Source organism: Epinephelus lanceolatus, chromosome 12 (assembly GCF_041903045.1).
Source record: "Epinephelus lanceolatus isolate andai-2023 chromosome 12, ASM4190304v1, whole genome shotgun sequence".
Taxonomy (NCBI): domain Eukaryota; kingdom Metazoa; phylum Chordata; class Actinopteri; order Perciformes; family Serranidae; genus Epinephelus; species Epinephelus lanceolatus.
In genome coordinates, this window is record NC_135745.1 from 42,773,577 (window position 1) to 42,800,299 (window position 26,723).

General features: G+C 41.3%; 1 protein-coding gene across 1 annotated transcript; it reads right to left on the reverse strand.

Annotated features, from left to right (window-relative positions):
- Nucleotides 1-4,887: 4,887 nt before the first annotated feature.
- Nucleotides 4,888-26,700, reverse strand: LOC117271379 (CYFIP-related Rac1 interactor B-like). The gene is made up of 11 exons (XM_033649499.2): nucleotides 26,542-26,700; nucleotides 18,470-18,543; nucleotides 18,267-18,388; nucleotides 16,732-16,837; nucleotides 16,201-16,337; nucleotides 15,321-15,398; nucleotides 14,947-15,063; nucleotides 11,154-11,233; nucleotides 10,915-11,041; nucleotides 10,490-10,560; nucleotides 4,888-8,861 (listed from the first exon to the last, which is right to left on the reverse strand). Exons 2-11 carry the CDS (start codon nucleotides 18,540-18,542, stop codon nucleotides 8,792-8,794), a joined length of 981 nt encoding a protein of 326 aa, XP_033505390.1. The 5' UTR covers nucleotide 18,543; nucleotides 26,542-26,700; the 3' UTR covers nucleotides 4,888-8,791.
- Between the last annotated feature and the right edge of the window lie 23 nt (nucleotides 26,701-26,723).

Genomic DNA, 26,723 nt, shown 5'->3' on the forward strand with positions numbered 1-26,723 from the left:
TTAATCTTTTCTCCATTTGTTTTGACTATGGTTTTCTTCCCTTGGTCTGGCAGAAATCTATTATAAAACCAATCCCTAAGTCTAAAAACAATGATCCCAGAATCCCCATGAACTATAGTGGGGTAAGCCTTTTAAGCTGTGTGTATAAAATCTAGTCCAGTATTTTAAATGAGCGACTGATGCTATTTTTGGAAATGTTTGGTTTATTAGCTGATGAACAAAATGGCTTCCGTAAGAAAAGAGCATGTATTGACCACATATATTCTTTATTTACTATAGTTCATGCCAGAATACAAGAAGGGGGATCTGTTTTTTGTTGTTTTATTGATTTTCGCAAAGCTTTTGATTGTATTCACCACGGTCTTCTTAGCTTTAAATTATTAAATATTGGAATAGATGGTAAATTTTACAAGGCACTAAAAGCTCTTTATCAGACCCCAGTGGCTTGTGTGCAGGTTAATCAGTATAGAACGGGCTGGTTCCCAACTCCATCTGGTGTCAAACAGGGGGATGTACTCTCTCCCACCTTGTTTGCCATTTATATAAATGATCTTGTATTAGAAATCAAGCACACAGCCATAGGGGTCAGATTGGGTGACCTTACAGTTGGCTCTCTTCTGTACGCTGATGATTCAGTCCTCCTCGCAGAGTCTGAAAATGAGCTCCAAATGTTATTAGATGTTGTGTACAGCTGGTGTGGGAGATGGAGGTTGAGGATAAACGAAGATAAAACACAGGTTGTGCATTTCAGGAAGAAGGGACAGGTGCAGTCCAATTTCACTTTTTCTTGTGGGTCAGCACCTTTATCATACACTAGGTTGTATAAATATCTGGGGTTTACGTTAGATGATCATCTCACACTTGAAGAGGGGATAAACGTTCTGTCGGACTCTGCGGGTAGGGCCCTGGGAGCCGTCCTTAATAAGGTTAAGTTTTGCAGGGATCTTGACTATAAAACCTACACTCAGCTGTTTAAATCTTGTGTTTGTCCTATTTTAGATTATGGTGCAGGAGTTTGGGGTTATGGAAAACGTATAAAGTGTGAAGCGGTACAGAACAGAGCCATGCGTTGTTTTCTGGGTGTGCATAAATTGGCCCCAATACTTGCATTATGCGGTGACATGGGTTGGGAGCCATGTGAGGTAAAACATGGGGGTGACATGGTGTGATTGTGGAACAGGTTGATCAATATGCCTGATAATAGACTTACTAAACAATTTTTTTATGAGATCTCTTAAACAATTATTCTTGGGCCAAGCAGCTTGAAAAATTATTTGGTATGGCTGGTCTTCAATATGTATATAGAAATAAATTGTCTTGTTCTGTCAGTCAAATTAAAAGAGTATTATTTGAAAATTATAAACAAAAATGGTCAGAAGAAGTTCAGTGTAAACCAAAATTGAGAACATATTGTCTGATCAAAGGTAATTATAGCCCGGAGCACTATGTCACCCTCAACCTATCCAGAGCTCAGAGGTCAGTTTGTGCCCAGCTGAGGTGTGGTATTCTGCCTCTGGCTCTAGAAACTGGACGTTTCCATTCGATCCCTGAGGAAGACCGAAAGTGTTGTTTGTGTGATCTGGGAGAAATTGAAAATGAATTTCATTTTTTGTTTTACTGTCCTTTGTATCACGTCCACAGGCAAAGGCTTTTCTGTAAAATTTTATCTGAAGATGGACCGGATTTGTTTTCAATGTCTGATGAAGGCAGACTCCACCATTTATTTTCAGAAAAGGTATTCCTATCAGCTAAGTTCATCCAAAATGCATACGAGCAGCGTAGGAGTACACTATATGTGTGAAACACTATTACCACCTAACATCAATATGTATGTAGGTGAGAAATGTCCATGGGTATATATATGTATGTATGTGTGTATATATATGTATATGTGTGTAGGTGGGTGGATGCATATATGAAAGCATCATTTCCTGTGCTTTCCTTTTGGTTATGTTGTTCGGCTCCTTCATGTCGATTTAAGTGTCTTGTAAGCCCGTGAGTGCTGGGCACCTTTGGTATATGACACTTGGAAATAAAAAAAATTAAACAAACAAACAATCTAACCAGGAGAAGTTTTAGCTGGTTGCAATCTGCAATCCTCAGCGCTGGACTCCACTAAACCCCCTAAATCTGACACACTGCTCATGTTGGGTGGGTGTACTTAAATAAATTCAGCTAATTGTTATCTCAGATAAGATCAGAGTGAAAATGGGCGAGTGTACTTAAATACTTTCAGCTCACTGTAACCTCAGATAAGATCAGAGAGATTAAGTCCTATTGTGTCACAATAGAGTAGTTAAATGTCAGTGTGTTGTATTTAGTCCAGAGTCAGTTCATTTACACATCCCCTTCAAACAAAACAAATTATAAGTTAGAAACAGATTCAGACAATAAGAAATGAACCAATAACATCAGCAGAATCACTCTAGACAGAATAAAAACAATCGTGCAGTCACAGAGTGTTTGTGCGGAGTTAAAAGCAGAAGTGAAACGATGAGTCTTAAGGAGGATTTAAAAATATCAACCAGAGGGGAAGAGCTGACAGTGTCACCAACTGTTCCTCAGTCAACAACAGAAAACAGATTTGTGTTTGGAGATTGGAACAGACAGGAGGGCCTGAGCAGAAGATCCACATTTGAGGTGGTGACGTGACTGAAGAGGGCCGGAAGTCAGTTATATATTGGACACAGAAAGTGAAGTGAAAAGTACAGTATTACTCTCTGGGGAAGAAATATCAAGTTTAAGTGTGTCAAAATTGTCCCCAAAGTACAGTACTTGAATAAATGTATGTGATTCTACATATGATACAACGCTTTGTATGATATATGAATTAGCTCCTCCAGCACTTAATGTAAAGTTATGGGAATCAGGTTTAGGGAGATGCAGTGACTGTGGTTAGGTTTAGGAAGAGTAACGTGACGAGGTACCTTAAAATGACCCAGAGTTCACTCTGGTTCCAAACGCTGGTCCCCTGAAGAAAAGACCTGTGTTTTGTGTCCCATACCCACCTCCTTCATTCTCTGCTCCTGTCAGCACATTGGTCACAGCAGTCTTCCAGATTACACTGGTTATACACGAATTACTGGCTCATCATTACGTTGGATATGTACCTATTTTGGTGCATTACTTGTCGTAGAAAAATGTGCATGAGAACAAGCCTGTGCAGCTACATAGCATGACTGGTCCAGTCACTGTGGTGACGTCCACCAGATCCTTGAACAGAGCGTCAAATTCAGTGTCAAATAAAAGTATTAGTAAAGTGAAGAATTGACTTTACCCTCCTGCGACCCTGCGTCCTCATGTGAGGACATCACATTTTGGGTTTGCTGCACCTTATTCTTCATTCTGCTTATCTTTGACTTGCTGTCCTTGTTCCTGGACAGCTTTTTGTGCCATCTAGTGGCAGGAAAAGCACAATACACTAACTTGTGTAAAAACAAGATGGCAGCCATCTGTCAAATCTGTCTGGAGCCAGTCCCAACACAAAAGTGGACAAGGTCCAAAACCTGATCAGATCTTATGGTTGAAACTTATCATCTCTTTGGCACTTCATTATCGTCTCTTTGAGGTCACTGGGACTTTACTATTGTATTACTGCAGCATTTCACACAGGCCAATCAGGTGTGACAGGTGGGACCAAAAGGAGATTCCTTAATTAGAGTATGGAGCAGGCAAAAATTCATAGTTATTACATGAACAAATCACAGGGTTTTAGATATGTTGCATTATCTGCAATTTAGTTTTTGCACATTAACATTCAGGCATTTAAAACAAACAGTTTTATACTTTATTACACACGACAATTAAAATGAACCCATTGTAACAGCTGATTAAGAAAGCAAACTCCATCTTGTCCGACTGCTCTCATCCACTACATCAACAGTTTCAGTTTTTACCATCAGGTTCACTGCTCAGAATCTCACTTGCTAAAACAAACAGATACAAGCACTCCTTTGTTCCTTCTGCTGTCTCTCTTCTAAACGCCAGGAGGAAAAGGTAGCTTATTCATTAGTGCGGAACATTTTAATTCTTTTTGTTTTTAACATGAGTATGAGTAAGTATTTATTAGGCTTGTCCACAATGTGTTTATTATGCTGTGTGTATTTGTGTATTTTTGTACTTTGTGTTGCTCCCACTGCTGCGAAACTAACTAAAGCAATTGATTGATTGATTGTACCAATTTTTTCATTAAAAAAAACTACTCACTGTTCAAAGACAGTGTCTATCAGCTTTTTCTAATCTGAAATAGCTCGGAAAAATAAAAAAATGTATCCCAGAAAGCTCACGTCTCAGGAGGTTTAATGTACATTTAACAAGGCAGTTAATTGTTACTGACTTTGTCCAAAAAAAAGTTAGTTCAAATGTGTTTGCTGAAACACTTTGAGTGTTTGTCTGAATTGCATCCGATCCAGCTGAGTAACAGTCCTCAGGGGATTTTTGTAAGAGAAGAGCCCAAAGGGAGAAAATATAAATAGAATAAAATTGGGTCTAAAATTGATCCCTGTGGCACGCCGCAGGATATTAATGAAGAGGAAGTTTGTAATCCAAACAGGAACTGTTCTGTCTTGTGGGTGGAAGACAAAGTCAGACTCATAATAACGATATAATAAGAATGATTGGCTGATTCAGAAGCAGCTCAGAGGTCAGAACTCCTCTATAGGAATGATTTCCAGTGTAAAGACACCTATACATTACGTTCAGCTGGAGCTTCCAAAGTTGTTTCCAGCTCCTGCAGCACAGACTGAACCTCATATGATTTTTTGAACTGATAACACTGTTGTTTTATCATTGTTATAATAATGCATGCTCAAAAGTTGGCATTCAGTGCAGCAGCAGCAGCCGACGAACACTAACTGTGAAATATGGACAGAAAACAGCAGAGTCTCATTTTAGCAGAATCATATTTTTCTTAAAAATGTAAAAACTTTATTTGGCCAACACAAACATCATTTAAAACAATTAATGCCATACAATCCCTGACACTGCAGCGTTAACATACAAAGCAAATCAAAAAGCTCGTTTCCAGTCATCAGTCCCGCGGATCAGATCAGTCCACACATGGAGAAAACTAAAGTCCACATCAGTCTGAGGTTTCCCTCGTTTCAGTACCACATCGTCTCCGTCACAGTGGTTCTCCTTCTCTTCGCTATTCCAAACTGCTCTCAGCAGCCAGTTTATTACAGCCGTCCGCGTGTCACAGCTCAAAATAAAAATAATAATAATGTTTTTGAAATCATACCGTACCTTAAAAAGTTTTTAGATTAACATTGGAAATGTAACTGCAAAAACAGAAATAAAATCGGGTTTAAATATCATTCTGTGGACACCATTTTAAAAACTCCTCGTTTACAGTTGCAACAGCCTGAATTGTTTGGGACTGTCTCATCAAACGGTTTAAAATGCTTCCTGAAGAAGGTCAACTAGATGTGCATTTGTCAAACCAACAAGTGAATCTCCCTGCTTGAAGTCTTTTCTCTTGTGAAACCAAAACATCAACTCAACCACCAAAACAAATGTTGGGATTGGAACATTTTTACAAACCACTGATACGTTAAATTTTTGTGTTATATGTAGCAGATAACTTGAAACTTTATGTTTCAACAACGCTGTGGTTAAATTTGTGGTAACGTTAAGGCACACTTGGTTATGGCTCAGAAAAGATCATGTTTCGGACCCTGTTGTACCCTGTTTTGGGGGTTCAATCCCTGACTGACACACAGCAATGTCTCTGTGAAAAACAACCGCTTGTTGTGGCAGTATACCAGGTGGGAACAAAGTGACGGGTCCCTAAAAAACACCTGCATTTTGTTTTTAAAAAGCTGCTGGAAACATAGCGATTACTCACTATATCACATCCGATTTGTTGGTCTTGCCTACATGTCACACCATTCCTCACCTCATATACTTTGTCACTTTAGAGACGTTGATATGACACGTATGAAATGTACAAAGGTAACATATTCGTGGTTTGTAGAAATGTACAATGCTAACATTTTGGCCCCTCGTCTGTTTGTTTTGGAGATGAAGAGTTCTCTGAGATAATTCAGCTCCCGGTAAAAACCTCCTGAATAATGAGCGAATTCTAACCAGGAAAGTTTCAGCTGGTTGCAATGTGCTCTCCTCACCAGTAGATGCCACTAAATCCCCCTAAATCTAACACACTGGACCTTTAAATCTCAGTCACAGTGAGTGTTTCCTGCACTCCAGCCTCAGGGGGCAGTAAGGAGCCGATAATGCACCACAGAGAGGTGAAGAAGACGATGCACATGAAAACTTCCTTGGACAAACAGCACAAAGGTGAGACCTCTGCTTTCTCTGAGGTGTTTTTTTTTTCAACACAGTTCAAGAGAAAAGACTTAAAGGATGAGGTTAGTCTGATAAATGTTTCAATGGGAACCATCTGATGACAGTGACACCCACAACTCATCCTCTGAGTTGACCAGCATCAAACTGGCTACTGAGAGTTTCCACCCTTTTCCACCGAAAGGAAATGCTCATTCAAGCAACCAGGAACTTCTCTGGGCTGTGTGTGACTTTAGGGAAGTAAGAATCATCTGAAATGCAGGTCACATGATGCTCTGAGATCCAGAGACATTTAACCAAAACATGAAACAACAAAGAAACTGTTGAAAACTAATGAAAAGAGCTCTCATTGAAGACATCTGTAGTTTTGCTTCTTTGAATCACTAACTCATCTTTAAAGGCTGAAAGATTATTCTCCAGGCACTGGAGGTCTTTTGGAGATGTTCACGTGGACGTACGACTTGATTATGTTATTTGTCTTTCTTCTTTTCTGTTTTGAGCTCGCCCCCTGAAAGTTAAATCCAGCACAGTCAGTTTGGAGTTTCAACTTCTCTAAGATCTCTGCAGTTGAAGCTAATTACAGCGTGACATTTAGGATTCATTTGACCTGCAGCTGCTTTTCTGTGTTTAAAAATAGTTGTTTAAGAGGAAGTACAGTGTATGAGCACTTGGATTTTATCATCATGACAATAAATTTTGGAATGCAGCAACATGACTTAAAGGGACAGTTTGCCCCCAAAATCAAAACTACATATTCCTCCTCTTACCTGTAGAGCTGTTTATCAGTCTAGATTGTGTTGAGCAGCACAAGCTGAGCGCCATCTAGTTCCATTATATTGTAGAGAAGGCAGACATCTCTCCGGCCGATATCTCCAATACTTGGCAACTCACACCAAAACAATCTAGACTAATAAATAGCACAACAGGTCAGAGGAAGATTATGTAGTTTTGATTTTAGAGTAAACCGTTCCTTTAAATCCCATGAAAACTTGGTTTTAAACCTTAAATATAAATAACTGAAAAGGCAGCTGTTCAGGTTTGAAAAAAAGTCATCCTTGGTTGTGTTCAGCTTAAAATAAAAATCTAATGATCTGCTTCATCAGGACTGTGTGGATGTGGTTTGATCACATTTGATCGACAATGTCGGCAACACAAGCCAACAAACCTCAAACAGAAATACAGAAATCTCTCATGCTGAATAACCCAAACTGCTCTGACTTTGGTAGAAAGTTGATGATCACATAGGACCCCACTGCTCATAGCAAGAGGCTGGTTGAGAAAATGAAATGACGCTTATCGAGAAAATGATGAAAATAATCACCCAAACTGTATTTTCTATCTTTATCTGTGGAGCTGACGAACCCAAATTATGATAAACGGTACTATTCTTTCCTTTAAGATTCTGAGCTTGTGTTTGTTTGACCAACACGTGATGTTCCCTCCAGCAGTTCAGTCAACTGACAAGTTGGACCTCGGCCACAGAGACTTTTTCTGAGGTAGGATCTGCGGCGCAAGGAATAATTCAATCAGAACATGAAAAGTTCCTGGGTTCTTGAAAACAGTTCTGGAAAAAGTTCTTGTGGTGGAAAAGGGTCTGAAGTGATGATGTCAGACTGTCAACAAATGGCAGCTAAAAGATCTGAAAGCTGCATTCACGTCACATCAGAAGTGCAGGCGAATGAACGGTAAATATAAAGGTTTTTAAGTCAGCTGATGGTCGCAGGTTCTAGACAGGCCTGGGTAATTACGGTCTCCTGAGGATGATTTTAAATGTGTGATGCTGCAGCAACAACTTTCACAGCTGCGTCCGTCTCATCCACACGTTGCCATTTTGGTGGCAATTTCACATCTCCGTTCTGAATCCCAGTTTCAAAGATTTGATTGGTTAACTGTTTGTGGAGGTGGTGGAAACAGTCGTCAATGAGCTAAACACAAACACTCACATGAAACACTGATGTTGTAGATATAGGCAGCAATTCAGAGGTCTGATACCTTGTTCTAATACTTTCTCATATTATGGCTGTAATGACAACTGCCACCTCTAGGGGGTGCCCGCAGAACTACATGTATATATATCAGTCAATTCACTGCAGTGTTTTCTGTCTGTGACATATTTTGGAAATTTAAAACAGCCAGCGCAAGTAATTAGAAAAAGTCAACTGCACTAATCTGAACGTCCACTAGGTGTCAGAATAAACAGGTTGTATTGGTTGTAAATGTGACGTGAACGCAGCTCGAGCACAATTTTACATCTTTTCTTGGATCAACCAACTAAAAGTTTCTCTTCTCTTTTTCTTTTCTTTTCTCTCCTTTTTTTATATAACAACAAAAACCAGCACTTTGTTCAAATGAGAGTAAAAACATACAACAATAACTGAGGTTAAAACAAAGAAATGTTAGCTAAAGGTTTGTTCAGTAGTTCTCTTGAAATTTGGACCACAACACTTTTGTATCGTTCCAGTTTCACCTCTGCTGAAGAAGCACTGAGTTAATTTGGCTGCAACATGTTTTTGATCTGCTTGGAGGTAGCCTCATCGTTCAGATGTTTGGTCGTATACCTGCAGGGAGGGAGCAGGCAGTTTAATGAAAAATAATAACCACAGTATCAGCTCAGGAGAGACAGGTCACTGATAGTGTCACAAAAGTCATAAAAGTAAAAATCACTTTTGACACTTTGGGCCTTTCCAAAACCGGAGCCTTCCCACTCCCACTCTGTCTCACAGTGTCACCTTCACAACTGTTACAGGCACTAGAGAGGTGTAGAAAAAACAGTATAGCTTTTAAGATGTTAACGTCTGTATGACAATAATAAATGTCTTTCTTAGTTTGAACAGTTTCCACTCCTCAAGGTGGCTGCGTGGAACTTTTGTTTGCATTGAGCTTCCTCCATGACGGACACAGTTCTGTGTTGCACATGGTCAGTAAGTCAATATCGATGCAGGCTCGTTGTTGGAGGGTTTTATAACTCACTTCCACTCCTCACTAGACGGTACTCAATGTGGTGGACGCTCCACATGAACGTGAAAACGGAACAGACGTGTGTGTGGAGAGTGTGTAGGGCAGGGGTCAGCAACCTGACCGATCGAAAGAGCCGTTTATGACCAAAGATACTTTTAAAAGTTTTCCTGGAGCCACAAAACACATTTGAGCCTGATGGTAACACTGCGTGTGAAGACTAAACCAGTCTATCGACATTAAAATGGGTCTAAATGAACATTCAAACACATGTTTTACCACAAGATGGCTCCTCTGCAGTGAGCTACTTGTACATATTTAGTGCTTTAACTTTGCAGTGTTGACAGTGAAAGCAAACCAATCTGTCCACGCACTATTAAAGTCTGTAATTTCTTCTGACAGTTTTACTTTTACCCTGACTTGTGAACAAGACCCTGAGATACTTGAACTCCCTCGCTTGAGGCAGCAACTCTCTCAGCCCAAAGTGTTTACTGGTCCATCTACCCTCACCTGTGGTCATGAGCTCTGGGTAGTGATCCACAGAATGAGATCACGGATACAAGCAGCCGAAATGAGTTTCCTCTGTAGGGTGTCTGGGCTCAGCCTTAGAGATAGGGGGAGGAGTCAGACATCTGGAGGGAGCTCGGAGTAGAGCCGCTGCTCCTTCATGTTGAGGTGGTTCAACATCTGATCAGGATCCTCCTGGGTGCCTCCTGTTAGAGGTTTTCCCCGGGGCAGACCCAGAACACACTGGAGGGATTATAGATCTCATCTGGTCTGGGAACGCCTCGGGGTCCTCCAGGAGGAGCTGGAAAGTGTTGCTGAGGAGAGAGACGTCTGGGGTGCTTTGCTCAGCCTGCTGCACCCGTGACTTTTACTTTTATGGATTTGGAATCCATTGTTAGCCTCATTGGGGAGGCTCATGGCGAGCTCTAATTTAGAGGAAAAGGCGCCGGGCCATAGACCTATGACGCACATTTAAGCTGATGAAATGTTCAAACTTTTTTTTTTTAAATACAGAGCACAGGCTTCACATTTTTACAGCTGGAGAATTTAAGAATTTCTTTAGGCCGACGATGATAAATAAAAAAGAAAAAAAAAAAAATGTTCTTTATTTTCATGTGATATTTTTTTGGTGTCAGGGGCAGTTTGGGAAAGGCCCAATGTGTCTGGTTTAAAATGATTTCTGTCACTGCCTCAGTGTGTGTGATGTGTTTGTGGCGTGTCAGACCTGAGAGCGTTGAGTAATCCCTCCACACTGCTGGGCGGCTGCTCCTTCAGCACTCTGATGCAGCCTTTCATCTGAAAAAATATTATTATTATTGTTTAGATGTTTCTTCATGAATATTCGACTTTCAAAGTTAAAATCTGGAGTATCTCAGTGTGGCGAAAGATGTCCTTCCTCAGGTGTCACTTATTAAGGGGAGACAGCTCAGGTGAATGAGGTAAACATTTTAACTAATAGATATCACCATGAAACTTATGAACCTACGACAGTGACGGTCAGTCTTGGCATCAAAAATTGAAATGGAATTTAAGACATCTGCTTTTATCACTTCATAAATCAGAAAATACTGTCAACAAATACTGCTGCCATGTTTTTAGGAATAAAATGTGCGTTTAATGTGTGGTTGTGTGGTTGCCTTGCTAACGTACGTCTATATTGGAGGTCTTAACGAAGGCTCCGGCCGGGTGAACGTGGTCGTACAGGATGATGACGCCGACCATCACACGCAGGCAGAACAACACTGTCTCCTCACTGGCGAAGCGACTGCGATACTCCCTGCACACACACACACACACACACACACACACACACACACACACACACAGTGTTGGTTCATGTCTGAGGCAGGTGGCTGTGATGACGCGTTCAGGAACATGTCAGGACTCACGGTGTTTCCAGCATCACTTTGCACACGCTGGCCATCGTACTCAGACAGTCTGTCGTGTTTTCAATCGGGACGTCTGGATTCTGCACGACAACAGGACAATAAAATGTCATTCACAAACCACGACCAGTAGATAAATGGTGTGTGGAAGAGGTGAACAACTGTCATATCATATAAAAACCTCTCGTACCCAGTGGTGAACAAAGTATTCAGATATTTAATCTAAGTAAAAATAGTAAAAATGTAACTGTAAAAGGAACAAAAATAAAAGTATTATTTATGCAAAAAGAAAGTGTGTTACATTATTAAATAGACTGTGATAATGTTTGATTATTAATACAGTTGCATTAATATATGGAGTATCGAGTAACTGAGAAGACGGTGACTCTACTTAATCTATAGCTGGGTGATTTAATCTGTGTCAGCACATCATATTTAACATTTTGGTCTTTTATTACTGTGTAAACTATTAATCTGCACAGTTACTAGTAATTAAAGTTGTCAGATAAATGTAACTAAGTAAGAAGTACACTACTACCCTCTGAAATGTAGAGTACAAATATAAAGCAGCAGGAAATGGAGTACAAGTAAAGTAAAGGTGCCTCAATGTACTTTTAATTACTTACTACTTATAATTACTGTTTTACTTTCTGAAAATAGTTTTAAAAAATGCATATTATGAAATAAAAATGGTTAAACTGTAATAATGCACGTGTAACTTAAATATGGAGACAAATGAGAAAGAGAAAAATAATAACAAAACATCAAACTAAACTTCTGATAATAACCTGAGCTGTTTCATAATAATACAGTCGGCTCTTTGTGATTTATTGCCTCTCATGAGTGGAATTTAAACTCATTTAAAAATGAGAGAAAAGACTTTAACATAACTTGAGCATATTTCAGTAAATCACACACTGCACTGTTTAAACATGATCTCCTCCTCCACCTGCCAATGCACTTTTTAATTTAATGTAATTTTTGCGATAACGATATTCTTGACGATACGACAAATTAGTAAAAAAAAAATTAAAAATTAATTATTCATTTAAGAAAATAAAATTGCAGCAAAATCAGTGACATAGTTTTTTCAGTTTGCTTCAAATATTGGGCAACATTTTTAAAATCATCTCTCATGTCTTTAGTTTGTGAACAACAACAGCAACTCAGAGTCAGATTCAGATCCTGTCACAATATTAATAGTTCAACTAAATCAAATCTGCCACTAATTACACATTTAAACAAATGTCCCCTGGATCTATATATACACATCAGCAGCTGATTTCCTTCTCTTTTTTATGCTCTGCCATTTCTCCTCTAACCATCAGGCTGTAACCTGTGACAGGCTGTTATGACACAGTCACATATATGGAGTTTATTCACATCAGCAAAGGTTTGTGACAGAATCAGAGAGCAGAGGGAGAGACGCTGTGCTGCTGCCAGAGGAGCCGCTGAATGAGTTCCCTCTGAGCGCTACAAGAAGGAAAACATTCAGGACGCCACACTTTATTCCACACTACTGAAGCTGCTCCTCTTTCTGGAACCACCAAGGAGTCGCTAATAATTTCGCTTTCAGCCATGATTGTTGTCGCCCGGGGCAACAGTGTGACGTCAATGTGTCAACAAGTCAAAATATCGCAAGTATCATGATATGAATTTTTCATATTATATTAAAATTCTACCAGTGTTATCGTGAACAAGATGACGTGGCACACTCCTAATAACTAGGCGATAAAAACACTTACCTCAGTAAACATGGCGGCGGACGATAGAGATATTCTTTTCTTTGTAATATGTGGACACAACATAAGCTACTGTAATGTCAAACATTAAACTGTGAAGTTGAAATTTGATAAAAAAGGAATTATATATTGTATGTACCAAATGGGCTTCTGGGGTCTGATTTTTTTTGCCATGTAGCTGGTTGAAAACTCTGCTTTTAGTATTTTCTGGCCTGTGACAATCTGAGAAGTGTGGCCCTCTTGTATTATTAATTATTCAGCTGATAAAAAGCTGTGAAGAAACAAAGTTCCTGTCTTCTACTCTGGAGAAAAACATGAGAAAGCATAAAGATATTCATCACAGCTTTATGTTTTGTAACAGAGGCGAGGCTACAGGGTCCCTGAGGATTTATTTCTCCTCATGACTTCATGAAGCACTCAGAGTATTTGGTGAGGGCGACCTCTGCTGGAGCCTTATGAAAAATACAATACACAGTCCTGCTGGTGACCCCTGCAGGCTGAAACTGTCATCACACCTCCCATATGACGAGATTAAATAAGATTTTCTTTCTGTTCATCTACATGAACTTTGACCTCAGAACTTTTACACAAGGCAGCAGAATCAGTGAGTTCAGTGACTCTAAAATCACTCCTCAAACTAAAGTTACTGACGTGAGCACATCATTTTATTTCCAACATGTCTTCTCTATATTTTTTATGTGATTGCTTTTTATTTATTTATGTTTTATGTCGTATTTTTGTTATTACATGTTTTTATTTTTTTAACTGCAGTTCTGAATTCTGTTTTTATTCCTGGTTCAACCATGTTCAGCACCTTGTAACTGTGTTCGGGAAAAAGTACTGTATAAATAAAGTTTGTTATTATTACTATTATTATTTTTATGTTTGCATCTTCCTGTTGTTTCCTGTTTTTTCAGCAACAAACCAACAAACCAAAAGGCTTATTTACTTCGTAAAAGTTCAATCCAAACATTATAATTATAAACAAAACAAACAAGTAAAACTGCCAGTATACCGCCTCGCTGTTCTGTATAAGAGGTACGATCACAGAGTGGGGAGTTGTCTCGCCTTTAAGTTGCCAGCGGAGGCAGTAACAGCGCCGTCTGTATAAACAGGACAGCTGACAGGACAGGATCATGGCCGGCATGGTTGTGATGTTTTGATGACGTGCTGTGTGTGTTATTTGTAGCAGTTAGCAGCTAACTCAAAGAAAATGTCCACTCCTTACCCTCCAAGCAGAGAACGAGATCAGCAGCCATATAACAGGGACGCTAAATGATTGTTATGTTCATGTGATGTCATCGTTACTGTTCATAAAGTGCTGCCGACGCGTATGTTATACGTCACACTTAAGGCTGCAGACGCTGTTGAGTTACAGGACACGCCTCTTCTGATTCCAAAGTGCCGACATGCTGTCTAAAATCACACACTGGAGCGAAAAGATGCGAACCAGCGTTTGGTGCTGTGTAAAAATGCAAAGGAGGTGTAAAGAAGGGACTCTTTAGCGGCTCTATAGCGCCATCTCTGTGTAAAAAAGGCGGCTGAATAAATGAGTCAGCTGTGCAACCCTTCGAAACCTGGAGTGACATCACTTTCCCTGTGCTGCTTTCAAACACCTTTCGCAAGTTATCTAAAACTTTGAACTCTGAGCACACTGCTGCGATTTCTTTCACAAATATGGGAAAAAAGGCAACGGCCAACTTGGTAAGGAATGTCCCACAAAATGCAAAAAATAGATTTAGAAAATTATTTTTAAAAAGCAACTATATTAAGCTGGGGAAAAACCATATTTATAATTATTATTATTACATTTTTGAATTATGTTACAGAATTATTCTAATTTTTAAGAACTCTTTCCAGCTTATTTCCTTGTTTTTCTTTTTTTTTCTTTTCACTAATTTCTTGCAGTTTTTTTTGGGTCATTTCGTCTTTCGTTGCTCATCGTCTTCTTCCCGTGCTTTAAAAGAAATCAAGCCGATTTGCTCAGGTTTCAAAGGATTAATTAATAAATTCAATCAGGAAACAAATAATAATATAATCTTGGATGGACTCACATCTGAGACGAACTTTGATGTGGCGTCACTTAGCGTCTTCAGCATCGGCGTGGAGCTGGCGTAGAACAGAGACATCCGATTGGCCAGCTCGTTGTTGACCTCATTTCCTGCGTCGGCCTGGTGGGGAAAAAAAATAAAGCAGCGGTTGCCATGGAAACCCGGTCAGCTGCGTTGTGACAGAATGTTTCGAGTTGATTCTGAGAGGTTATAAAGGTGAGCTGGTTTCACGTACAAGGTCTCAACATTAACAAAGTTTTTGGAACTTTATTTTCGTTCCCAAACCTTCCAAAACCTCTGACATGTCAGAAACAACACGTCAGTTTTATGGCAGACAACAGTAAACAAACAGGTGTGTTGTTCTCTGTGTGTCTTACAGACAGGTTGTTGATCCGCATGCGGCTGATGGTTCGGCGATAATAGCTGAAGTCGTTCTGGATGGCTGGGTTCGTCATCTGGGGATCATGAAGAGAAGAAGAACATGAAGAGGACGATGGCGAGGGGTCAGGGTTGGTATTAATGTACCTATTAAGATCCTTAGGAGGAGGAGGAGGAGGAGGAGGAAGGAGGAGCTCAAAATAAAGGGTGTGGCTGATAAGGTGAGGAAGATGAAGAAAGAGGGTATTTCTGTGAGTAGGAAAGGGATGAGGCAGAGGTAAAGGAGGGGAGGTGCAGAGGAGGTGCAGGAGGAGCAAAGTGGACCTTGAGCTCATGAAGTGCAGGATGTAGAGGAGGTAAAGACAGGGAGGTGTAGAGGAGGAGCAGGAGGTGGAGGACTAGCAGAGCAGACCTTGAGCTCATCAAAGCACAGTGTAAAGTGTAGGATGTAAAGGAGGTAAGGAAAGGGAGGTGGAGAGGAGGTGGAGAAGGTAAATGAGGGGAGGTGTAGAGGAGGTGAAGACAAGGAGGGGTAGAGGAGGAGGAGAATAGGAGGAGCTGAGCAGACCTTGAGCTCATCCAAGCACAACATGAAGTGCAGGGTGTGGAGGAGGTAAAGAAAGGGAGGTGCAAAGGAGGAGCAAGAGGAGCAGAGTGGACCTTGAGCTTGTTGGAGCGCAGTGTCAAATGCAGGATGTGGAGGAGGTAAATAAGGGGAGGAGTAGAGGACGTGTAGCGGAGGAAGAGCAGGAGGAGCAAAAGGAGCACAGCAGACCTTAAGCTCGTCGAAGCGCAGCGTAAAGTGCGGAATGTTGAGGAGGTAAATAAGGGGAGTAGTAGAGAAGGAGCAGGAGGAGGAGCAGGAGGAGCACAGCAGACCTTGAGCTCGTCGAAGCGCAGCGTGAAGTGCAGGATGTGGGCGAACTGACGAGCCAGTGCCTGTTTCTGCTCCAGGTGCTGAGTGGGAGTCGAACCCGAACTGGTGAGGATGTTCAGGAGACACCGCAGGCTGGACTCTGACAGGAGGGGGAGGACAGGAGGGAGGACAGGAGGGAGGACAGGGGAGGACAGGAGGGAGATGGGGGGAGGTGAGGGGTGACAGGTAAGTTCTCCAACAGTAATCACACATCCAGTCAGCTGTCTCCAGTTTCTTTCATTAGAAAATTAATAAGACAAACACACGTGTTGAATAACGAACATGAAACTTTTCATCTCAATAATGCTGTCGTTAACAAGTCGTTATGTTTAGACACAAAAACCCACTTCGTCAGTGTGACACCACCCATCATCCATCCAGTGTGACACCACAACTGTCAACGTCTGTTCTTTAATTTAACGTCCTGTGAGTTTTATTCTCTGAGATATACCGAGAGGTTTATATGAACTGAAATATCGTTGTCAGGTTCTTACCGAGTTTCTGGGAGAACTCATAGAAGGTTTTCAGTTTACCAACCAGAGGAACCACAGCTGCCCAGGCCTTCTCCTGTACCCCCTCCACGCCAGGACTCTGGATGGCCTGAACACACACACACAGGGGACATTTTAGCTTCCTGTTGTTTTCACAGTAAAAGCCTGAATACAGTTGTTAAATAACTAGTCAGATCCATTATTCCATCATGTCGCTCCAGTGTGTGATTTTAGACAGCATGCCGGCATCATGGAGTCCGAAGAGGCATGATGGGCGTGACGTGTAACTCAACAGCGTCGGCCACTAGTGTGACATGTAACATACGTGCCTGCAGCGCTTTATAAACAATAACAATGACATTAACGTGTCAGTAAGAATCATTTAGCGTCCCTGTTATATGGCGGCTGATCTCGTCCTCCGCTCGGAGGGTAAGGAGCTCCTGGACCTCAGTGTGTTCACTATTTGAGGACATTGTCAGTCGCTGTTCTTCTTCTGTGAGTTAGCTGCTAACTGCCATCAGCTGCTTTTTAAATCTCCTGCAGTGGGTTGCACACATTGAGACAACCTGTATTGTTCCATTAGGTTACACCTCAAGAACTCCCACAGTCACACCCACCTCCTCAATTTGTCGACTGATCGCGCCGCTATTCAACTCAACCTCATTCAGGGGCAGAGAGGGAGCAGCAGGAGGAAGACTGGGTGCTAATTTTGCACTGAATTTATGATACACACTGCTGGGCGTTGAAACTGTTGTGTGCAGTAGTTTTTGTGCTGTCACAGAAAACCCACAACTAACTAAAACCTGACTATCTTACAAATTAAAACAAAACAATAAATAAATAAAATGAAACTTCTACTTCAAACTGTCACACGTCACGTCGTCAAAGCGTCACACCCGTCCTGTCGGCTCTCCATTTACAGACATCATTTCAGTGCTGTTCCTTCCTCTGCTGCCGACTCACAGGCGAGACAACTCTGTCCGTTCATTCTGCAATCGTACCTTTTATACAGGACGGCGAGGCAGAATAACGGCGTGACATTCCCGCCTTAAAGAGGCCGTGTAAAAGCAGCTAGTGTTTCTCTGATGCCGTTTAGCGTGTCGGATACAGGCCGCTAATCCAGGACGTGCTAATGTGTGCTCATGTTTTCTCTCTGATAACTTGAGATCAAGATGTTCAGGGTTTTTTTTTTCTGGGAGCCGAATTACTTTCCAACACTCTCTTCACGGAGGGGCTTTGAGTAACAGTGGCTGACATGAAAACGTAAATGCACAAAAACTTGAATGTCCCTCTCTAGAGCCTGTGTTTGGTTTGTCTGGGCTACTGTAGAAACATGGCGCCGCAACATGGTGATCTCTGTAGACGAGGACCTGCTCCCTGTGTAGATATAAACGTCTCATTCTAAAGTAGCAAACACTATTGTCAGCTGATTACACACTAAAGAAAACACACTCATTATATTATATTTCCTGCCAATATATCTCCCTAAATCTGACACACTGGGCCTTTAAGTACGTTACTTGAGTAAATGCACTCACCTGTCGTATCTCCTCTCCTGCTCCTCTGTACGCCTGCAGGTCGTCCAGGATGACCCGAGCCTCCGTCAGTACCTGGTTCACCTCCTCCCACACCGCCGTCTCTGACTGTGAGGGCTGAGCATCTGCAGGGAGAAACACAGAGGTCAAAGGTCAAACACACTCTGCTGTCTTGCTGTCAGTGTGTGTGTGTGTGTGTGTCTTACTCTCAAAGTCCAGGAAGAAGTTTCCACCATTGTTGTCGATGTCTCTGGTTAACACCTTGATCAGGTTCCCCATGCTGTCACACAGAGGTGGAAGGATTTCAGTTTCAGACAGTGGCAGCGAGGACGCTCTGCTCTTACAGTATTCATATATATATAATCAATACAGTGATTAAAAGCCACAGAAATTATTCATAGATTACTGACAGCTTAATTCACAAAGAATGGATTGTGGCCTCTGAGCACCATGAAATGCGCATCACTTGCAACCACTATCTGCTCTGGCTCAAGGTGCAGTTCACTAAAGATGCAGCACAAAAACACGCCCATACAGTTTTACAGCAGGGTGTAATTTGTATTTTTTTGCATCTAAATTGAATGTGACAAAGTTCTAATGCTGCTCCCGTGCCAAGAACACAATCAGTAGAGCGACGGGGAGAGAAACAGAAAAGCTCCAGGACCTGACAGACGAACCTCAAACAGGAATTTACTAAGGATAGACCGATACATCGGCCGGCCGATATATCGGGCCGATATTTGAGTTTTTTACTTGTATCGGCATTGGCCGATACGTGCCTGGGTTTGCGGATTTATTTTTCCCTGGTATGATTTACAGACAGGCATCCACGGGCAGCTCTGTGTTGCCGGAAGACCCTGCAGCGCACATGCAGCGAATCCTACTGTGTACAGTAGTTGTTGTTTTATTTATGCTTCAGCTTAAATATTTGTTTATTTTATAAAGACATTACTGGAAGATTTAAGAGCACTGAACTCTTTTTTTTATTTGAATGTATAATAATAATAATAATAATAATAATAATATTCTACCTGTTCTACCTCAACTTTCCATCTTGTTTTAGTATTTTTTACTGTTCAATAAATGTTTCTTATTTTAAACTTGAGACCTGTAATATTTGTTATCATTGTGTCATTTTTTTAATGTAAATTGAGGGAGCAAAAGCAGTATTGGCCCCAAATATTGGCTCAAGAAAATCGGCAGTCCATAATCGGTCATCGGCTAAGGGTGATGGAAAAAAATCGGTATCGGCATTGGCCCTAAAAAATCCATATCGGTCTATCCCTAGAATTTACACATGACAGAAAGAAAGTGTGTTTGAGATTTATGATCTCGGCCTGTCTCTGAAGACACTAATGATTTCACTGTAACTGTGTGTGGCTGTTAGCGCTGGTCTCTGTGAACTGGACTGTTTTTGCACAGAAAGGTGCTAACTTTGCACCAAATGAAGATCACCTCATGTGAATACACAGGAGCACTGAGACACTGGTCAGGCAGAGCCCTACACTGTCCAAACCCTGGTTATCACGGTGACTGGCTTTAATAAATTAACCTTACATCAAACAAGAACATCCATGTTGAACAGTCTACATTATGTTGTGCATTAAAGGGATACTTTGGATTTTTGATGTGGGGTTGTATGATGTCACTCACCACGCTCCCAGTTTAAAGAAGCAGGCCGATAAGGAAGCCAAGCAATGTGCTGCTGTGGACGGGTAATTAACAAAATGCATTTTAGCCACATTAAAAAAGTCCCACCTAAGTGCTGAATTACCACCTCGTGGTTGTTCGCCTATTATCTGACCAAATGTCTCCCCTTCTGTTCCTGAGATATGACGTTAAAACATGATGATGTCACAGTCAAGCTGACCTTTGACCTTTGACCTTCATTATTTTATCCTGTCAGACATTTGTGTTTTGTTTTGTTTTGTTTTGCCATAACCAGTGTGTAGATTCTTGAGTTATGGCCAAAAACATATTTTGTGAGGTCACACTGACCTTTGATCTTCAACTAACAATTTCTAATCAGTTTATTCTTCAGTCCAAGTGGACGTTTGTGCCAAATTTGAAGAAATTCACTCAAGGCATTCTTGAGATATTGCATTCACTGAATGGGACAGACACATGTGCTGACATACAGCCTGACGGATGGACTGACAACCCGAAAAATGTAATGCCTCCGGCCACGGTTATCGTCAGTGCAGAGGCATAAAAATCGATCTCAGTTTAAAGCCCTTTTTAAACAGGAGTTGTGCAAATTTGCAGGAAAGCCCAATCAGTGTTTTTTCAGCATTGGCAGTATAAAAACAAAATCGGGGAGTGCAGCAAAATGCCGCCTACCTACTTTTGTTTATACAGAATGTTCCTTTTTCGGGGCAATGGGGGGCGTGAGCAAGTAACAAAACGTGTAGCTCAGCGTGTGACGTAAACAGTGACGTGGGAAGGAAGCCGCGGCTGGTCAGTCCTTCAGTGATTCTCTCGTAAGTCGGCCCGTTCTTCACCGTCCCCGTCATCTGACGGTTAATGGCCTCTTCGTTTGCGAGGACAAGGAGGGCGCGCAATTCCTTGTCTCCCCAGTTGCTCATCTTTACTGTGTCTGTCAGGTTTGTGTTTCCCTCTTGCTACTAGCTGCTCACTAATTCCTGCTATCAGCTGTTTCCTGTTTATCCACCGCCAGTGGCTCGCACGTGCGGCGTCATCAACAGCTCCTCCCACAAGTCTTCAACAGCCCCTTTAAACTAAAAGGGTTCCACCAATATGTCTACCCTACGAGGCGGAAAATTGGGCACCTCCGATCAACTCGCCAATCCGCCTCTGTGTGTCTAAACACTCACAGCTTGGCCCAACATTCGCCAAAAATCTGGCAGTGTAAAAGGAGCTTAAGTGTTATATTGAGAGTATTTTCAACGCTCTACCTTTCTGTCAGACAGCCAAGTGCAACAGTAGACCAACAGCTCCTGTGTTCAGTGAGCTAAAATTACTGTTTTTGTCAATGGAGTCTGGTGACTGTGACGAGAGTATAGATGTGGAACTGGAGTCGTTAACAGCTTCTGTGTTGGAACGGACTGTCTGACAGAGAGATAAAGGAAAATACTCTCAATATAGTGCACACTGAAACTGATTTTGATTTTTTTAGGTGGTTAAAATATGTTTTGTTGCTGAGCCTCTCACAACATGATTGCTTAGCTTCCATGTCAAACTCCAGCCTGCTTCTTCAAACTGCAGTCATGCCGACTGACATCGACTGTATGTAATAGCTACACTGACAATGGATAAGTAGCTCACTCAACTTCAAAAAATCTGAACTGTCTCTTTAACAAGTGAAGGAGGGGGAAATGAGCTGTTGAGTTCAGTTAAACTCTAATTTATTTAGAAAGGTGAAACATCTAAATTTGAACACAGGTTCATGAGAGAGAACCAGCCCAAGGCCTCGACTCGCTGATGTAGCGCGGCTTTCTTTATTTCAAAAACCAAAAAGTGTTATTACACCTTTATCATTATTACCACAAACCATCAGACACAACTTTGACCTGTTGGTTATCACAGTGCGGCTGCAGGTCAGGCTGGAAACCAACCTGCACAAACTCACAGATCCTCATTAAGATGGATCTCAGCCTACAAACCTCAAGTTCAGACTCATGCTGTTTGAAATTTTATCTTAAATTCACCAAAAACCAAACGTGTTCCGCTGTGTCTTTGTGTAAATGTGTCTGAAGTGATTCAGCAAAACACGTGGAGCCTGTGGTTTGAATAACAGCAACATACTGTATATGATGCTACAACTTTACAGCCGCTGACTGTTGGTGTAAAAAAGGAAACTGAACTTTCTGCAGATAAACAAACTCAAATAAAAGCGACTGCTCCGCAGACCGACGCAGCTTTGCTGAGTTTGTGAGCTGCAAACTGAACTGGAAGCCGCGTCTTCTCGTTAAAAACAGTTCAAAAAGAGGAAGTGATGAAGTCTCTGAAAGTTTGGCCTAAATTTAAAACAGAGGAAGTAAAGCAGACTGAGCTCAGATCAGGTAAGAAGACAGAGTAACGACAGTAACAGCAGCACAAGAGACACTTCAGAATCTAAAACCACGTCAGACAAATGTTTAGCTACTCAGAGGAAATCTCCTCTCGGTGTCACAGCGATGGAAGGAAGGAATATTCTGCTGAAACCTTAATACCACAGTGTAAAGATCAGCCAAAACACATTATTTCACTTCATATATACGATCAGTTTCTCAATGATAAATCCTTCATCACACGGCCACGGCTTCAAAAAGGAAGGATCAGTTATTTAAAGGATGTTTACACGTGTTTATTCTGGTGTTTAAAGTATTTTAATATATATTCTGTGCAGGTGTACAGTCCAGCTTCACTTTGGTTCTCTGGCTTCATTTATGTCTTTGTTTTGCACATTTCAAACCGTCCTCCTGTTTGCTGACTTTTATTTCAGCACGATCTCAGCTACGAGTCTGACTTCTCGTTTTGTCGTTGTGACAAAGCTTCCAGGAACTCAAAACGACAAGTACAAGTACAGTGACGCGAGCGTCTGTAAAACTGCCCAAATCCTCAGTGATGATCACTCAGAATAATCTTATAGAGTTATAGTTGGTTATCATGAGTTACACTCTCTATTTTGTTGCACATTTTTCATGTCCTGTCGCTGAATGTGCAGGTGTGTCACAGACAGTATGTCATGATTGTTTTCTTTCTTTGTATTTGGGATTGAACCTCTTTTTCTTTCACTAGATGTGTGAATCACTCCCAGTCTGTATTTACCTCATTTCTTTTAATTGCTTTTTCGAGTGGGTTACACCAATATATCATGTGACCTGTGTCACCTGACCTCTACGTGAGTTTTTTGATTGCACACCTGTTTCCACTGCATTTTATACCCTGATGAAGACTCTCCAGTCGAAACGTGTTGGTTTATCTGTGAATTAGTGAATGATTTTTAACTAAACCAGAGAGCCTCGGGTGCATTTTTGGACTGCCTGCCTGTGCGATGGACTCTTACAGAGGAAGCTGACCAGTCGTTTTTTATCTTTATAATATTATAAAACAGCTGAAGGTTGTAAAAATACTGTTTCATGAGTTTGCACATAAAAAATGCACAAAAAACCCTATAAAACAGGCTACTCACATGCAAAGTGATTTAATCCAGAGTTGTTTTGGTGCCTTTTTCACTGAAAGTCTGCAAATCGCTGAAAATATTAATCATTCACAGTTTTAAACATTTCTGTTAAAATATTTAGACGAGTTCGACAATAAATTAAAAGTACAATTCAGTTTTTCATTCTGTTTTAAAACATATACAAAATGAACGTTTCCTGCTTCGTTAAAAACACCCTCACTGAGACGCATTGTTTATTAAGGTTGTTGGTTTGTAGAAAGACGCTCTGAAACCGAAGCGTTCTTCCATTCAGACTTAAATCATCAGCAGATTATCTCCTTGAATAAGCAATAAATCGTTTATTCTATGAAGTGTCATTACTTGTCGTACAGTTAGCTGCTTAGACCTGTAAGAGGATATTTCTACATCCTTGTATCTCTAATTTAATTTCAAGGGAACGTTTAGATTTTTTGAAGTAGGGTACTCATCTATAGTCAGTGTGTTACCTACAGTAGATGTCAGTCGGCGCACACCCAGTTTAGAGAAGCAGGTTGAAGTCTGACATGAGCTAAGCAATGTACAGCTGTGGAGGGGTCGGCAACAAAACGTATTTTAGCCGCCTAAAGAAGCTCCCACTTAAAAGAAACAATAGGACTTTAGTTGTACGCTATATTGAGAGTATTTTCACTGCCTTACTTTTCCATCAGACAGTTTGGTCCAACGGGGAAGCCACATCTTTTCTCTCGTCACAGCCAGACTCCATTGACTAAACCAGTACTTTTACCTCACTGAACACAGGAGCTGCTGGTCTACTGCTGCCTCCATCTGTTATGTTGTGTTATTGTGAGACTGTGGTGTTTAAAAGAATTCGTTCAGATTCCCCAAAGTCTCACAATAACACATGAACAGATGGAGGCAGCAGTAGACCAGCAGCTCCTGTGTTCAGTAAGGTAAAAGTACTGGTTTAGTCAATGGAGTCTGGCTGTGACGAGATTATAGATGTGGAACTGAAGACACTTACAACTTCCTGTTGGAACCGGCTGTGTGGCGGAAAAGTAAGGCGGTGAAAATACTCTCAATATAGCGCATACTTTAAGGGTTATCGTTTCTTTCAGGTGGTAAACAGTACACTGCTTTGCTTCTGCTTCGGACTCAAGGCTGCTTCTCCAAACTGGGGGCGTGTCAGCTGACATCTACTGCGTCTAACACACTGACTGTGGGTAAGTGCCTCGTACACCCCCACTTCAAAACATCCAAGCTGTCCCTTTCAAAAGTTGCAAGTAAATCTTCAACAACCGCTCATGTGTTAACATGTAACCTAGAGCGGCAACATGTGATCGATCAGTTGATGGAAAGAAAATGAATGTGATATGAAGTCACTGTCTCGTTCATTTTCTTCTACAACAATGCTTCCAAACACTGGACGTATTTAATTACATGATATTAAAGTGAACAACTTTGGGATCATCAGTCCCTTAAAGGTTCGTCTCCTGCTCTAAGACGCTGTGACGGACATTTTTCAGCCGTTTAATTCTGAGATCAATTCATCAGTGATAATAATAATGTGAACAATATTTTATATTGTTGGAGAGTTTAATGTGAGGCTCAGCAGAGTTTGCGGTACAGGTCTGCAGGTAAAGTGTGTGCTCAGGTACATTCCAGGAGTGATAACTGCACAGCATCACGCAGGACTGCAACATTAACCTCCGGCTCACATCAAACGTTCAGCGTGACTCTGACAAATACACCTCTTTCACTTTCAGGGCTCAATTTTAGATTCAGCCGCTCGTACGTCTGTCGTCGTCTTATTACAGCGACACTTGAAATGCAGTGTGTAGCAGAGTACTGTTGGCAGCAGTGGAAGAAACGCTCAGATCTTTCACTTCAGTAAAAGTCGTAATACCACAGTGTAGAAATACTCTGATACAAATCCTGCAGTCAGAGTTTACTTCAGTCAAAGTACAGCATCAAAATATACTTTGTACATCACGCAGTACATTCATGATGTGAAATTATTGATGGTTAATTAACTGTCACTGTAATGTTGCAGCTGGTGCTCTGCATGCTGCAGTGTATATTTGTATCAATAAACTGAAGCCATGCAGTATAAAGTATTACTATTAGTATCAAGTAACAGAAAACAACTACACTAAAGTACAAGTACTTCAGCGCAGTACTCTGTTACTTTGCACCACTGTTTGTTGTTGTACCTTTGTGGTACTGATTATTCTTCCTGCACTCACGTTGCCTCATCTGTAAACTCTCAGCTGCAGCTTGAAGTACAATGTTTAACTAAACGCAGATACTCGCAGTACAAGTACTTCAAAATGTTCCTTAAGCGTCGTAGCTGCTGTTGCCGTTGTGTTTTGTGGTATTAATACTTCAGAGGTTATTTTGTCTCTTCCTGCGCTCACCTCACAGCATCTCTGTAAACTCTCAGCTGCAGCTGCAGATGTTTGCAGTACAAGTACCTCAAAATCATACGTAAGTGCAGTACTTTGTCCCTGTCCATGACTGTCTGTTGTTGTAGTTTTGTGGTATTAATACTTTAGAAATTATTATTTTCTTCCTGTGCTCACATCACAGCATGTCTGTAAACTCTTAGCTGCAGCTCAAAGTATAAAGTTTGACAAAACACAGATGTTTGCAGTACAAGTACTAAAAAGGTTTACACAAGGACAGATGTTGTTGTGATTTTGTGGTATTAGTACTTCATAAATTATTTTGTTTTTCTCCCAGCACTCACATCACCTCTGTAAACTCTATATACGTTATATAAACGCAGCGCTGCACAGCTGCAGCACTCAGGTAAATGTAGGTTACTTGGCGGCTGATTACGTACATACAGTAGGCCTGCACACACGGTGTCGTCACATACCTTCAGTAACCGCCGTGATGTTAATGCTCCAATAATCTGATCTCAGAGCAGAAATCAAACCTGAGCCGACGCTTGTTGAGCAGTGACGTAACAATAGTGTCGTAATAACCATATAATGACGTTAATAATGAAGAGAAAGCAAAGTTGAGGCTTGGTGTCAGAGTGCAGCAGCAGCAGCAGCAGCAGCAGTGTGCAGGACCTGACATGTCTGATCTGAGACCAGGATCCACCCAGACGGGACTGAGCCCACCAACACCGCCCCCCCGGCCCAGCACACAGCCCCCCCTGCTCCTCACCTTCACTGATAGCTGATCGATATGTGCGGATCGATCCCGTGTGTGTCGGGGCTCCGGTGTGTCCTCGGTGGTCCAGGTGTCTCCCGGCGGTCCGCCTCCTCTACATGCTGAGTGAGTGTGAACCCGGAAAACAGCCGCTCGGCGCTCCGTTAACTATAAAAGGAGTGATTTCCTCAGGAGGA